The 14,024-nt window shown below is 54.1% G+C and overlaps 2 protein-coding genes across 3 annotated transcripts; both read right to left on the reverse strand.

Moving 5' to 3' along the window:
* Positions 1–59: 59 nt before the first annotated feature.
* On the reverse strand, positions 60–1,417 carry LOC309880384 (uncharacterized protein). Of its 2 annotated transcripts, none has more exons than XM_082765287.1 (4): positions 1,318–1,417; positions 1,068–1,232; positions 840–944; positions 60–722 (listed from the first exon to the last, which is right to left on the reverse strand). In XM_082765287.1, exons 1-4 carry the CDS (start codon positions 1,366–1,368, stop codon positions 672–674), a joined length of 372 nt encoding a protein of 123 aa, XP_082621413.1. In that variant the 5' UTR covers positions 1,369–1,417; the 3' UTR covers positions 60–671. The 2 variants fall into 2 exon arrangements, with proteins under 2 accessions (XP_082621413.1, XP_082621414.1); XM_082765288.1 differs by having other exon boundaries at positions 1,068–1,118; positions 1,318–1,415.
* Positions 1,417–13,376, reverse strand: ADAM8 (ADAM metallopeptidase domain 8; the record flags this gene model as incomplete). The annotated part of the gene is made up of 20 exons (XM_082764667.1): positions 1,417–1,492; positions 1,595–1,709; positions 1,879–1,963; positions 2,090–2,167; positions 2,252–2,435; positions 2,519–2,618; positions 2,786–2,981; positions 3,483–3,572; positions 4,612–4,789; positions 4,998–5,146; positions 5,982–6,063; positions 6,137–6,306; positions 6,798–6,866; positions 6,956–7,021; positions 7,417–7,615; positions 8,559–8,635; positions 9,601–9,679; positions 9,967–10,043; positions 12,451–12,560; positions 13,316–13,376. Coding segments are annotated over 20 exons (2,241 nt in total), but the record flags the coding sequence as incomplete, so codon positions are not given.
* Between the last annotated feature and the right edge of the window lie 648 nt (positions 13,377–14,024).

Here is a 14,024-nt window from a genome sequence, read left to right on the forward strand (position 1 = left end):
CCACAGTAAAAACACACATGGGAAATCTCATTTCAAGAGATCAGTAGCTTGAGCAGCTAAAAACCTGCTGGGGAGGGAAATTACAGTAAAGCCAAGCCTGGCTCGGACCTGCCAGAGCACTGGCAAGATGCGTGGTGTGCCTGGCCCTGGCTGCAGTGTCAGGTCTACACAGCATCCTCATTGTGCCACCCCAGGGTGCTTAGGGCCAGGAGCTCCTTACTATGGCCTCAAAAGGGATGGGATGTGAGGAACAGGACATATTCACTACATGCAGGGAGAAGGCAGCAGCACCCAGAGCACATGACAGACTAACAACCCAGGCTGGCCTCCAAATCAGAGCTGTCCCATCAGTGGCACCAAGAGAGGCTTGGGGGAGAAAAATGGGCATTGTTTGGGGGAGGGGAGGGTTCTGGGGGTACAGTGGTGTCAGCACTGTCTCTGCTGCTGGTCTCCCTCTGACACTGAGCCCCCAGCTCATGGCTGTCTGGGCAATTCATAAAACTACGAAGTCTGTTAAGGCACAATTCAAGTATCTGTAAACATGAATGCTATCCAGGGAGGTTCAGCAAGCGATTCAGGAACCGGTGACAGAAGACGCAGCAGCCTTCAGCCAGCCTGCCAAAGTGCCAGCACCCATACCTCCTCTGCCACAGTGACGGACATGTCCCAGGTCACCTTCTGGCTGCTGTCGGCTTCAGGGCCACTTTGGGGGGGATGTCCAGCTGCAACAATGAAGGGGATGTTAGGGGGATGGGGCGCAAGATCCCCGTGGGGCCTCTTGCTGCTGGTAGGGGACAGAAGTGACACTGGGTGTTGGGGGGCACTGGGCACAAGCTCACCTGGGGCAATACTAGGAATGTGCATGGCTGAGACAAGAGGGTCGGAGGCTTAGTGGGAGGTGCTGGTGGTGATGGCGATGCTGCTCCTGCCACCATGCTGCAGGGCTGGGCAGAGGGGCAAGAGGCAAAGGCGAAGTAGACTCCCTGTAGGTGAGCCTGCACAGCCTTGCTCCCCAGCCACCAGCCCCAACTCCATCCCAGCACCAGTGCTGTACTGGGGGCACCTACCTCCTTGCTCTTTAGGGCTGGCAGAGGTTTCCTGGGTGGCTTTGGCCTCTGCTGGGGACAGGAGGGGAGAGACTTGAGTCCTGGGTGCTGGGAAGGGACCTGTGTGAGGGACGGCAGCCGGACTTCGGGGCAGAGGAACAGCTGCCCCAGGGAGCAGGGATGGTGCTGTCCATCAGGCAGAGGGATGTGGATGAGCCAGAGCTCAGGTTCACTGCAGCTCCCACCCCAGGACTTCATGCTGCACTCCTACCTGTGGGACCGGGCGGCGGGGCACCAGGGGCCGGGTGCTGTGTGGGGCCATGGTGATGCTGAGCAGATTGGGGCTGCTGATGTCACGGTGGGACAGCTGGCTGCTGGGGGGCTGCAGCCGGTTCCCCTCGTGAAAGATCGCGTTGGTGAGGCCAGTGGTGGTTCTGCTGGAGGTCCTGTGAGGCCAAGGACCAACAGGCAACAAGGGCTGCTGCAGCCCTCCAGCCCTGAGCTTGTCCTGTATTCTTGTAGCTTAACCCTGCTGCAGGCCTTCTTACCCCTTCTGGAAGTACCTCATCCCTCTGCCTCTGAGCAGAACAACACCTCCACCGAGCAGGATGCTGGAGAGTGCCAGCACGGACAGCACAGCAGCCAGGACCATGCTGCTGCCCCCTACAGAGACACAGTTGGCACTGGGACAGACACCCCGATGCCAGAAATGCCCCATGGGGACAGAGAGGTGGCCAGCATGGCAGCAAGACACTGACCTCGTTCCTCGCCACCCTGGCACAAGCACAAAGCTCAGATAGATGATGCTGGCTACGTGCACAAGGTGCCCTACCTGGTGTGAGCTCCAAAACCTTGCGCTGGCAGTATGGTGGTGCCCACCCTGGCTCACAGTGGCACTCCCGCTTGTGATTGCACACCTGAAATCAGGGAGGGCAGAGTCAAGGCAAGGAGGCAAAGTGAACGGCAGGGACTACCACCCATGTTGCTTGGAGATGGAGAGCCCTGCTAGCTGCAGCCACAGGGAACATGGAAGCACAACCTACCCCATGGCTGTTACACTTTGCTGAGCAGTTCTTCTTGCCATAGACCAGAAGGTTCTGGCAGTGCCCAGTGTAGCAGACCTGGGGGTGGGTGAGAGGCTCTGAGCACAGCCCCATGGCCGGGAGTCACCTCCCACTGCTCCAGCACATCCCCCAGGCACTCACCATCTCCTCCCCACACTTGGTGCCAGTGGCCACCAGCCTGAGGTTAGCCACCATCTCATTGCCATCATTGCTGTCGAGAGCTGCTTTGCACTTGAATTGGCCAAAGGAGAGAGTGAAGAAGCCGCTCCCAAGGACAGGACTGGTGTTGTCACTCATGCACAGCAGTGTGCCGCACTTCACATCCCTGTCAGCAGAGCAGCTGTGAGCCCTGAGGAGCTTTGCCTGGTCCCCAGGGTCAGAACTGAAAACAGGCTCCCTGCTCCTTACTTGGGGCTGCAGGGCCTCTTCCCAGACTCAGTCAGGCAGTGGAGTTTGAGGTCTTGCCTGCTGTTCTGCTTAAAGCATTCATCGGGAGCTACTCGGGCTGCTGTGGGAGGCACAGAGCAGAAGGATCATGTGGAGCCAGAGCCTGCAGCAAGCCAACAGCAGCTGGCAGCAACATGAGGGCAGCTACCTCCGGCCATCCCTGACACCAAGAACTGCCTGCCCCACCACCAGCCCTCTCCCAAGGTGGGGGGAGAGGAGGAATGCTACCTGCACCCCAGAGCACACGGCACTGCTCAGCGTGTGAGGGGCAGGCCCCGTTGTAGCAGTAGCCATTGCCACTCTGGCAGGGGATGCCGTTTTCCTGGAAGACATCGTCCGGGCACTCGGAGCTGAGGCCAGTGCAGTGCTCTGGAAGGTCACAGTCATTCTTGCTGTCCCGGCACATTGTGCCAGCAGCCTTCACCTGTGCAGAAAGAAGGCTGTCAAGAGCCACACGGGCACCACATCCCATTGCCCTGATCCAGGACAGAGCCTGTCAGCACCCAGGTCTGCAAAGCATCTCTTTGCACCCCCAGAAAGGGGAATCCAGACACGGTGGCTTGTGTCACAGACAGATCTGTGCCAAAGATGGCACAAAGGTGTTTGCTTTTGACTGGGCTACTGCACAGGAAGGGGACATACCATTAGACCAGTTGTTCCTGTACTTAAGTACTTCCCCCCATGCAACACCTTGTGTTTTGCTTTTAGGTTGGACTTGCCCCAGTGTCTTCTTACTGTACTGTCCCTTCATATCAAGGCATTTCTTACACTGGACAGCAGCAGAGGTCCTCCAGGCCCTTTGGCAGCTGTAGGCATGCATTTCCTCTGCCACAAAGCTCCTCGGGAGTTGGAGTGGGGGGATAGGGGAGAGTGGGCATCATGCCCTAGCCAAACACTAGGCCTCCACCAGGTCTCTGCACAGTACCTTGCAGTCCTGGCAGCAGTCACCTTGTGCGCACTCGGCCCCCTCTCTCAGCTGGCAAGTGGTGGCATTGCAGCAGCGATCAAAGCACTCCTGTGAGACACAGCCAAAAATGGCTTGGTTTTGAGACAGCAGAGTCCAAAGTGGTTGGAGGAGGAGAAGTTGCATGGGGCCTGTGTTGGTGGGACCAAGAACCAAGGCTGCATGGGGCCTCTCATTACCACAGGACTGACAAGTCTCAGCTTTGCTTTAGCTGCAAGCTCCCAAGAGAAAAACACCATTGCCACAAATCCACGCTGCAGAGAGAGCAGCAAAAGCCTTCCAAAAGAGGAAGGGGCTGAAACTTTTCCAAGTGCCCCCTGAAAGAATCTATCCTTATTTTTGGGTGGCTGCCAAGTTACTAGGGCAGTGTAACCATCATAGGCATAAAATGGCTCCAGGTTGAACCATGGGGCAAAAGCACAGCAACGTCCTGGTCCAAAACTCTGCACTGCCTGACTGGGGCCCTGCACTGTGGATGTGAACTGTTCCTGCAGCATCTTTACCCCCATTACCACCATAAAACCAGAAGACTACAAAAGATTTTTCATAAGATGTGGAGTTTGGAGGAAAACAGACATGACCTTGGCCCCTGGAAAGGTAGCACCCTTCGCAAATCTCCAAGAATGACACAGAGGATCTCTGCGCTAACTGCATGAGGAAGGCAATGGGTTCCTCCCCAAAGGTCCCAGCACAGGTCTCCTGGCAGTTTGTCACAAAACTTCCCCCTGTGTTGTACTGAGATGAGGAAGAGCTAAACACGCCTCTTGTGAGGACAATGTGCTCTGATGTCCCCTTTCTTAGGCCATCTCTCCTGAGGACATGCTGGGGGATGTTTCCCTGGGGATGCCTTTCCTAGGAATGCTCCTGCTAAAACCACGGCCAGCTACATGAGGGGTGGGGGGGCACACATCTAAGTTAACAAATGCCTTCCCCAAGCTATTTTTTGGCATGAACATAAGGAGCACAGGGAATTCAGGAGGTCTTGCAAAGCCCAAGGGCGGGAAAGAAGCTTCCACAACCCCCTCCGAGTCTGAGTGAGGAGGTTTCAGGTCCCAGCCACTCCATTTCTTCCTGAGCACCCAAGCTGTACCTCTGGCCTGCCGCAGTCACACTGCTCTCCCCGCTCTACAAACCGGTTCCCACACACTGGCTCCCCATACAGCTCATCCGCCTGGGGGACGTTCAGCAGGCAGCTGGTCCTGGGGTCCTTGAGGAACTGCCACATGTCCTGCTCACTGCAGCTGCTGAAGAGCCTGGGATAAGTCTGGCTGAAGGGGCACAAAACCAGGCAGTAGTGAGCACGGTGGAGCACCTGCAGTCCTTCCCACCCAGCAAAGGTCAGTTAACAAAGTGGTGAATGTTCTCCCAGACTCCCTGACAGTCTACCAAGCTTCACTCCAGCTCTCATCAGGACATCTAGAAATATTTGCTGCCCAGGGCTACTCTTCACTCTTTCTTCACATTTTCTCCACTCACCTGATCTTTGCTGCCATAACACATCCTCCTTGATCTTTGATTACAGGACAGTGGCAGCTGGCAATATCTTCATCATGAGACATCCCTAGGTTGTGTCCCATCTCATGAGCCATGGTGGATGCAGCACCGATAGGATCCATGCTGTGGTCCTATGGAACAAAAAGTGAAATGTGGTCACAGAATCACAGAATATTAGGGATTGAAAGGGACCTTGAAAGATCATCTAGTCCAGTCCCCCTGCCAGAGCAGGAACACCTAAATCATTTCACACAGGAATGCATCCAGGCAGGTTTTGAAAGTCTCCAGAGAAGGAGATTCCACAACCCTCCTGGGCAGCCTGTTCCAGTGCCGTCACCCTCACTGTAAAAAAAGTTTTGTCTCATATTTAAGCGGAACCTCCTATGTTCCAGCTTGCATCCGTTGCCCCTTGTCCTATCATTGGGTGTCACTGAGAAGAGCCTGACTCCATCCTCCTGACACCCCCTTTACATATTTATAAATATAAATGTTAATAAGGTCACCCCTCAGTCTCATCATCTCCAAGATAAAGAGACCCAGCTCCCTCAGCCTTTCCTCGTAAGGGAGATGCTCCACTCCCCTAATCATCCTCGTGGCTCTGCACTGGCTGAGGTAACTGAACACAAAAGCTGAGCCTGGTGTCACAGCCTCTGAAGAACTCCAGACTGGGCTCTGAAGGGCATAAATCAGCATAGATAAAGCAGCTACCCTGAAATGCTGCTTTGCATGTCGCACATTTGACTGCTTACATTCCAGTAAAGGATGTCATCCCTGGGGAGGAGTGGATGGATGAGAAGCATAAACAAGATGACGAAAGACCAACTGCAAGTCAAGTCCCAACCATGTGACAGGTGGTGTGAGAAGCCCCATGTCCATAGAGCAACTCTGGGATGCTTTTTATTGCTCAGGTACCTCAAAGACCTCTGCTGCAGCCCTTGTGGCATGTGCCTAGGCAGTGGGACCCACCTGATTGACACCACCTGAGTCCCTGGTGCACATCGCAAGCTTCTTTGCCAGCCCTACGGTTGTGTCATGGAAGTCTACACCACTGTGGGAAGGAAAAGTGACCATGGGCATGGAATCTCTGTGCCAGCTCAGAAGAAACCATCCAGCCTGCTTACGTGATCAGCTGGGCATTGTCGTGCTGCTTCCTCTTCAGCAGCTCTGTCTCCCGCCAGCGGAGGAAGTTCTCCAGTGTCACCTCTGCATTGCGACTGACGGTGATTTTGTCCCTGTTGCTCCACACCTCCAAGCCAATCAAGGCCACACGCAGGCCCAGAGGCTGGTAAAGCTGCAAAGGAATACAGTGCTTGTACCTTAGCCATGCGGCAGAGGAACAGTCTCACCTCCCCTGGGAACTTGTTGCCCAGCCAGGCCAGGCCCCCCACCAGCAATACTATATGAGGTCTAGCACCTCAAGTCCTCCTCACAAAATAGCATGAGCTGGGCTAAACTATGTAGACAGGTCCTTCCTTTTCTTGAGGGCATCTGTAGGACATGTTCCCAGAAGAAATTTCCTGCTGTCCCTTCATGTGAAGTACCTAACAGAGAGCTCAGAGGCAGGCTTCACATGCTCCTGAGGACTCCAGGTAGAGGCGAGCCTCAATGCCTACTTTGCACACCCCACTGGCCAGCAGAGTTGGTCACCCTCTGGTCACCTATCTAACGGTGTGAGGTTGGCTCCAGCTCTATCACAGATCTCTCCCAGCTTTGACTGGGGTGACTGGGGCCTGTGCTAGCACTGCAGGAGTAAGGAAGGTAAGTTGGCACCCTGGGGCTCACCTTGTCGACATGGTTCACAATTTCCTTCATGCGGTTCTGCACCCTGTGCAAGTCCTTGTATTTTCTGAACTAGGGGAAGGACACAGAGAGATTCCCAAGTTGGCTTCCAGTTCCCAGAAGCCATGTAAGACTGAAAGCACGAACTCACCCTCCCTTACCTCTTCATTGTCCACAACCAGGACAAGCTCCACATATCGGGGCCCTTTGCGTAACTGGGCTGATTTCTGGAAGGGAAGACAAAAGTGAGTGCAGAAAAAAGTACAGCTCTCTGGTTTGCTGAGCCCTGTTGTTAACCATCCTGTGGGATTTGTTGGAACCTCAGGCATCTTCCAGTGCAATGCAAGACTAGAGGTTCTTCTAACTCTGCTTTCTGATGTTATTTTGCCCAGGTGTTTCAGACATCTTCCAACACACAAGGAAAAGCTCCAGCCTGCTACTGCTTTAAGGCAGATGAGAGGCTCTGTGAGACCCTGTGTGGGACTGTGCCAGGCAAGGAGCAGGGCAAGGGGAGGGAAGCATCTCCATGCAATGCAGCATGGCCCAGCTCTCTCCTGGGCTTCGCAGACCCTAGGCTCTCAAAAAGTCAGCTATGACAAGGAGAAGCAATGCAATCCTTAACCCAGTGATAAAGCTTCATGGGTGCAGCACTTTTAGGGTCGTGGTCATACTCCAGGTGCATACTCCGGGTGGCACCCGCCTCTTGGCATGCGCCGCGCTTTGTCCTGAGGTGGGCAGCTCTGTACACCACATGCCAGCCAGCCTCGTCCTCCTCTAGAGGCTTCAGCAGGAAGGTGGTCTCATTCACTTGGAAAAAGCCACTGCCAACAGAGAGGGCAGGCATCAGGCTGGGGCGGTGTCATGCCAGCAGCCTCATAGACACTGTGCAGGATGGACAGACCACACACCAGCCCTGTGAGCACCTGCGATACAACACACAGCCATACAGGAAAGCACCCACCACTTAACCCACCCTTCTGTGGCTCCCCTAGGTAGTTGGGATGAGTTACGGGCCATTCACAGGCTGTGGCAATCAGGTCCTCCTGGCCATGTGCAGGCCATCACAAACAGCAAAAAGCCCTAAGCAGCTCTTGGGCCATATGTTAATGTCCCATGTATGCACATGCTCTGCTGAGCCAGAGTCCCTGCAGACACAACCACTGCTCACAAAACAAGGAACCAGCTGCCACAAAGCTGCAGCAGGCACTTGTCCTGCAACCTGGCATTTGTTCATCCTGCTAACACACTTGCTAACTCCATTCACTGCTGCAGACACCTTGTCCTTCTCACACATACCCCTGCAAGACAACCATTCCTCCCCAGCTACTAGATTTATTCTTTTGCAATTTCCGTCTGTCAGCTGAGCTTTTTTAAGAATAGCAGGATGCAAATCTTGCATGGCAAACTGAGCAACCCTGCATGGAGCTGGGGGCTCAGGTTCCTCTGCAAGGGAACTTTCAGCTGCTATGTAAAGATAGAGCCAAAGCAGATTTTTGAGGAAGGAGCAGCAGCACTGCGAGAAGCTAGGGGAGAGCGAGTTTGGCGTGGTAGAGTGGATGGCTCTGGTCCCATTCCACTTTCACTCGGTGCCATGAATCACTCCCCCAGAAGTGACACTGTAAAGCTCTGTGGCTGTTTTCCCTGCTAGGCGCTGAGCCACAGAGCCATGCACACCCAGAATGTGGGGAAAGAACGTCTTTGGTTTTCCCTTTCTTCTGTACTGCCCCCAGCCAAACTGTTCCCCAGGGAAACCTCAGGTCCTACCTGAGCCCACCACAGGTGCTGATGCTTGCTGCAGAGTCTGTGTACCCCACAACATGGCCTTGATAAAAACAGTGATCCTGAAACACAGAAAAGAGGTGCATAACATTGTGTCTGACCAATCTGGCCCTCTGCAATGGAGCAATTGCATCAGTGGGCAAGGGAAGACCAACTGATGTCATCTACCTGGACTTCTGTATGGCCTTTGATATGGCAACACTCTTGCCTCTACATTGGAGAGACATGGATTTGATGGATGACTTTCTGATTTGATGGATGGACTATTTGGTGGATAAAGGATTGCCTGGGTGGCCACATCATAGAGTTGCAGTCAATGGCTCAATGTCTAAACGGAGACCAGTAGCAAGTGGTGTCCCTCAAGGGTCCATGCCAGGACCAATACTATTTAATATCTTAATCAGTGACATGGACAGTGGGATTGAGTACATCCTCAACAAGTCTGTGGATGACACCAAGCTGAGTGGTGTGGTTGATATGCTACTGGGAACTGATGTCACCCAGAGGGAATTGGACAAGGCACAAGGATGATCAAGGGGCTGGAGAACCTCTCCTATGAACACAGGCTGAGGGAGTTGGGGTTGTTCTGCCTAAAGAAGAGAATATTCCAGGAAGACCTTCTAGCATCCTTCCAGTGCCTAATGGGGGTTGCAGGAAAGCTGGGGGGGGGGGGGGGGAGTACTTTTTACATGTGCCTGTAGCGCTATGACAAGGTGAAATGGTTTTAAACTAGAAGAGGTTAGATATAGATCACATAAGAATACAGAAGAACTTTTTACAGTGAGTGTGTGAGACACTGGAACAAGCTGACTGGAGAAGCTTGACTGTTGGAAGTGTTCAAAGTCAGGCTGGATGGGGCTTTGGGCGACCTGATCTAGTGAAAGCTGTCCCTGCCTATGGCAGGGTCTTGGAGTGGGTCTCAGCTCAGCCCTGGAGGCATCTCAGGAAGCATGATGAAGGCTCTCTGTCATTGGTGGTGACCCAAAAACTCCTCTTCCAGGAGGCTGCTGTTACTCCAGACCCGTACCTGGACATCTGGCTTCTCTGTGATCTCTGTGCCATCAGCCAAGTAGTGTGTCTCAGTGTAATGCTGTCCCAGCAGCTCCCTGCAGATCAGAAAAGGGAGCAGCATCAAGAGAAACATCAACTTTGGAGAGAAGATGGCTAGAAAGCAAGGCAGAAGCGTTCCATGTTGCTCCAGACCTCTCAAGCCAAATCTAACCCACCTGACCCACAGCACATTTGACACTCCCAAGAGCTTGGATTTATTTTCCCAGTGTGGGTCTGGGCTGATGGCTTTGGTGGCCAGAGCTGTGATGTTGGGCCCCAGAAAAGTGACGTGTGCAGCAGGGTGGTAAGTGAGCCTGCCCAGGGCCTGCCCACCCACACTCACCTGTTCTTCTCTACGTACAGAAGGTAGTCCCTGCCTTCAGCTTGGATGCTGTAGAGGACATGGTCCGGGTAGGTGCTCTGCAGGAAACAAGATGATGGCACAAGTCAACACAAACTGCATAAAGGATGGCTCCATTGCCCTGACCTTGCACATCCTTCCTTCTGCAAGGCAACTGTGGGATGGGGAGACTTGCTCCTCATTGGCCACGTGCAAGCTCACCCTGAAGGCATCCAGCAAAGACGCAAGAAATCAGACAAAAAGAAAGCATGTGGGCAATAATGTGAATCCCCAGCACATCCTGAGATAATAAGCAGGTCGCCAGCAATGAAGCTGAGTCAGCAAAAGCTGGTTTCCCGTGTCTGACACATGGCTGCAGATGGCCACATCAGAAACTGAAGTTTCCTGCTCATCAGTCACAAGAGCTCCTTTTCTGGGACTTAGTTCAGAACTTACTCACAGGCTGAACCACAAAGATCCCTGGTGCCCAACTGCTTTCATCAGCAGAGTCTTCCTTATCTCTGCCTGATCTAACACGAATATGATGAATAGAAAATAACCTGATTTGGATTCTTGTCTGCTACTGACGGTAAAGTTCAGTCTCATTGTATTGGATTCCTCCCTTCTCCCTCCTTCCCCCCCAGTATCACCATAGTGCTGGTGGAAGGGCCCCAAAGGTGTCTCAAGCACGCCCTATGGTCCCTAGGACCAGGTCAGTGGGGCAAAGGCCCAGAACCCCCATGGAGATGCTGTATATCCCCAGAGAGCAGGGCTGTTCCACCTTTATGGGAAGATTTGTTTTCAACTGGCCAAAGATCCCATGTGTTCCCCCACCCTTGGAGGCTGGGACAGAGACCTCCAGAGATCCCAGCTCCCTGGGGCTGGTGGGAGAGACAGCAAGGGATGTGGGACCTGAGACCTCCTCAGCCACTGCTGCAGCAAGGAGAGAGTGCCCTGAGGCGCATCCTCAGCTCTTATGGATCCTGGGGTGGGGACTCAAGCAAACTGGAAAGTGAGGGCTCACATTCCTCCTTGATGAGGTGTCTGGCTTCTGCCTGGGTGGATGGTGATGGTACCTATAATCATCATGGAGCCTGGTCAGGTAGAGGGGTTTTCCTGCTCTTGGTCACCCTCAGTCCTGCTGCCTGTCTTTCCAGCTTGCATTGCTGCTGGCAGTAATCGGCTGCCTGCCAGAAAACGCTCTCACAGGTTCCTGGCAAATTCTTCTCTCATGAACAATGTCTCCCATATGACATGTCTGTCCAGCGCCCTCAGACAAAGTGGTGCTGTGTTATTGTTGGCAGTTCTGGAGGCTTTAAGAAATTGCAGAAAAGCAATTCAGAGGGGAGAGTAGCGGCAGTCTCTTGGAGACAACCACAGAGTGAGGAGACGAAAAAAAGCCATGATAAAGTTTCCCCACAATTCACCCAGCCACACATCAGAGGCTTGGCTGGCACCATCCCGGAGGACTGGTCCAGCCCAAGTTCCTCAAAGCCCTTCATGCTCCTCCTCCAGGACCCTTTCTTGTGGGGGAGCAGAGGGATGCAAAGAGAGGGGCAAAGATGCCCAGTGGCACAGATGGTGTCTTTAAATAGCAACATTTGTCTCATGGACAAGTTTAGGTTTCTAGAGCAGAGAAAACAGATGCTTTCGGGGAGTGTTTTTGAAACTGTTTTATCAGAAAGGGTTTGAATCACAGATGAACAGGCTGTATGAAGAGTTTACTAGGAAACAAATGTCCTCAACCCTTCCATCCCCACAGGTGCTAAAATTGGTGCTTTTTCACTCAAAACACAAATCCATGTATTCGGCTGGTCTTCACTTCTTTCAAGGCAATGTGGAAAGCCTCTTGAGTTCAAGGCCTTCATCACATGAATGCCTACCTGAGCACTCAAAACTCCTGAGTCAAACCCCATTCCCTCCCTCAGATTACAAGGTTTCCCAAAAAAACAAAACAAAACAAACAAACAAAAACAAACAAACAAACAAAAACCCACTGAGTTTCTTTCATGTGGGTTTCTGAAACTTTCTGATTCTTATTTCCTGTCCCCAAAGGATTAAAAAAAAAAAAAAAAACAAAAAAAAAACTTAAGCAAACACAACAAGAAAAGTGCTTAAAGCTCAGCAAGAATCTGCAAACTCCTATTTAAGTAAAGACCAGATGTCACAAGATCAGTGCAAGGCTGGAAGGGATAGCCACACTACATAACATCTCCAAAGAAAGCACTAAACATTGCCCTCCCTGAGAGTCCTTCCTGCTATCAGCCCCTATTTTGACCTGAAACCATCCAGAAAAGCTGTTGTGATCAAATACCTCCACCCTCTGGGGTGGACAGAACATGCAGTATCATTCAACCAGTGCAGACACCTGGCTAAAGAGGTCCAGCTCTGAGCTCTGACTTCTGCTGACCAAAACCCTGCTGGACACCCTGAGAGGCAGTGAAGGTGGCTGTGCAGAGATGGAATTTGGGAGGCAACACTACTTACAGGTGATGCAGAGAGGTCCCTCTTCCCCCGGGGCTCCAGCACCCTGCGGGGCATCACCATCTCATACTGCTCGACATGGGCCAGCTCCTCCTCTGGTCCACTAGAGACACCTAGAAAATTCAAAGGGGGAAAAATTCAAAATTCATCTGTGCTTTGAGCTTGCCACCTTTGCAACCCTTGTTTTTTGATGTCTGAAAGCAGAGGCTCCTCAGCACAGGAGCCAGCCAGGCCAGCAGTGGAGCAAAGTGCCTGTCTGTGGTGCCTGGAGCCTCACACATGGTTCCCGAGAAGAGCCAGCAGCCTTTGCTGCCTCCCCCTCGGCTGGCTGAGTCACAGTTTCTCCACCAGCACATCTCAGGCTACCGATGACAAATCCCCCTTCCCCCCATTCTCACAGGAGTTTCATCCAGGTGCAATTGCATAACGCTGCACAGCCCACGGGCTGGCAGCATGGCACAGGACAGAGGTCACCAGGAGCACATCTGTGGTGGGGACCAGTGTCAGACGGGGGCTTCTCCGGCTGTAGGAGGCAAGCCAGGTGCTTGGGCTCAGTCCCAGTTTGCCATCCCCTGTCCTCAAGTGAATATGAGGTGGTGGATGGCACATGGAGAGGTGATGGAGAGTGGGGTGGTGATGGCGTGTGGGACGGCGATGGAGTGTGGGGCGGCGATGGCAGTGATGACCGCCAGCCTGGCACTGGAGCTCTAGCCCCCGTCTGAAGCAGCCGAAATCTTCCCGACCGAGCCGTCCCGACAATCCAGCACCCCTCCGGTCAGGAACCCCGCTGCTGCCGCGCCCCGCGAGCATCCCCGCGCACCCACCCGCGAGCTCCCCCAGAGCCCTGGGCACCTCCACCCGTTCTCACCGTGGCCGAGCAGCAATAGCAGCAGCAGCCCCAGCAGCCGGAGGACGAGCGTCGGGACCATGGCTCGGCACTGCCCGGCCCCATCCGCTCCGCGCCGCTCCGCTCCGCGCCGGCAGCCTCCGCCCGGCGTGACTCACCCACAGGCGGCAGGACAGGACGGGACGGGGCGAGACGGGCCTCCGATGGGGCCGCCCCCGGCAGGGGGGGGTCCGTGGGACCGGGTCGGGTAGACCGCAAGAGGAACGCAGCAGAGCCCCCCCCGCTTCCGGACAGCCGTCAGGCTGGGGGGGGGGATGGTGACGGGGGAGCCCCGGCTGCAGGCGCTGCAGCGGCCCTATGGCCGTGGAGGAGAACCGCATCTTGGCCCTGGGGAGGGAAGCGCGGCTGGTGTCGCTTGCTTGTGGTCATGGGCTCCTTCCCAAGGGCTCGCATGACCCAAAGCTGCTGGGTTCTGGAGGCCTGGGTCTCCACTGGCCTCCAACTCCTTGCCACAACCTGGGGATGGGTGCTGCTTGGCGAGTCCCCCTCCTCTTCTGGGTTCTCCTGGGCTCGGGGACCACATGCTGGTTGTGGCTCTGCTTCATGTCCTTGGGCCAGTGGCTCTGTCCTGTGTCACCATTGCAAGTCACTGGGGTTTACTCACTGTCTTTTGCCTCTTGGCCAGGGTGTCCTAGGGAGCCTCAGGGACCTTGGTGGCCTGCAGCCGGGG

The sequence above is a fragment of the Aythya marila genome, assembly GCF_965140915.1.
Source record: "Aythya marila genome assembly, chromosome: 7".
NCBI lineage: Eukaryota > Metazoa > Chordata > Aves > Anseriformes > Anatidae > Aythya > Aythya marila.

Bases quoted from the DNA above. Each gene is read 5' to 3' on its own strand.
- LOC309880384 (XM_082765287.1), bottom strand. From the start codon at position 1,368: ATGGCCCCACACAGCACCCGGCCCCTGGTGCCCCGCCGCCCGGTCCCA. The intron at 945-1,067 runs GTAGGTGCCCCC...CCCTCTGCCCAG, and splicing joins CAGCCCTAAAGAGCAAGGAG to CCCTGCAGCATGGTGGCAGG. The intron at 723-839 runs GTGAGCTTGTGC...TCATTGTTGCAG, and splicing joins CATTCCTAGTATTGCCCCAG to CTGGACATCCCCCCCAAAGT.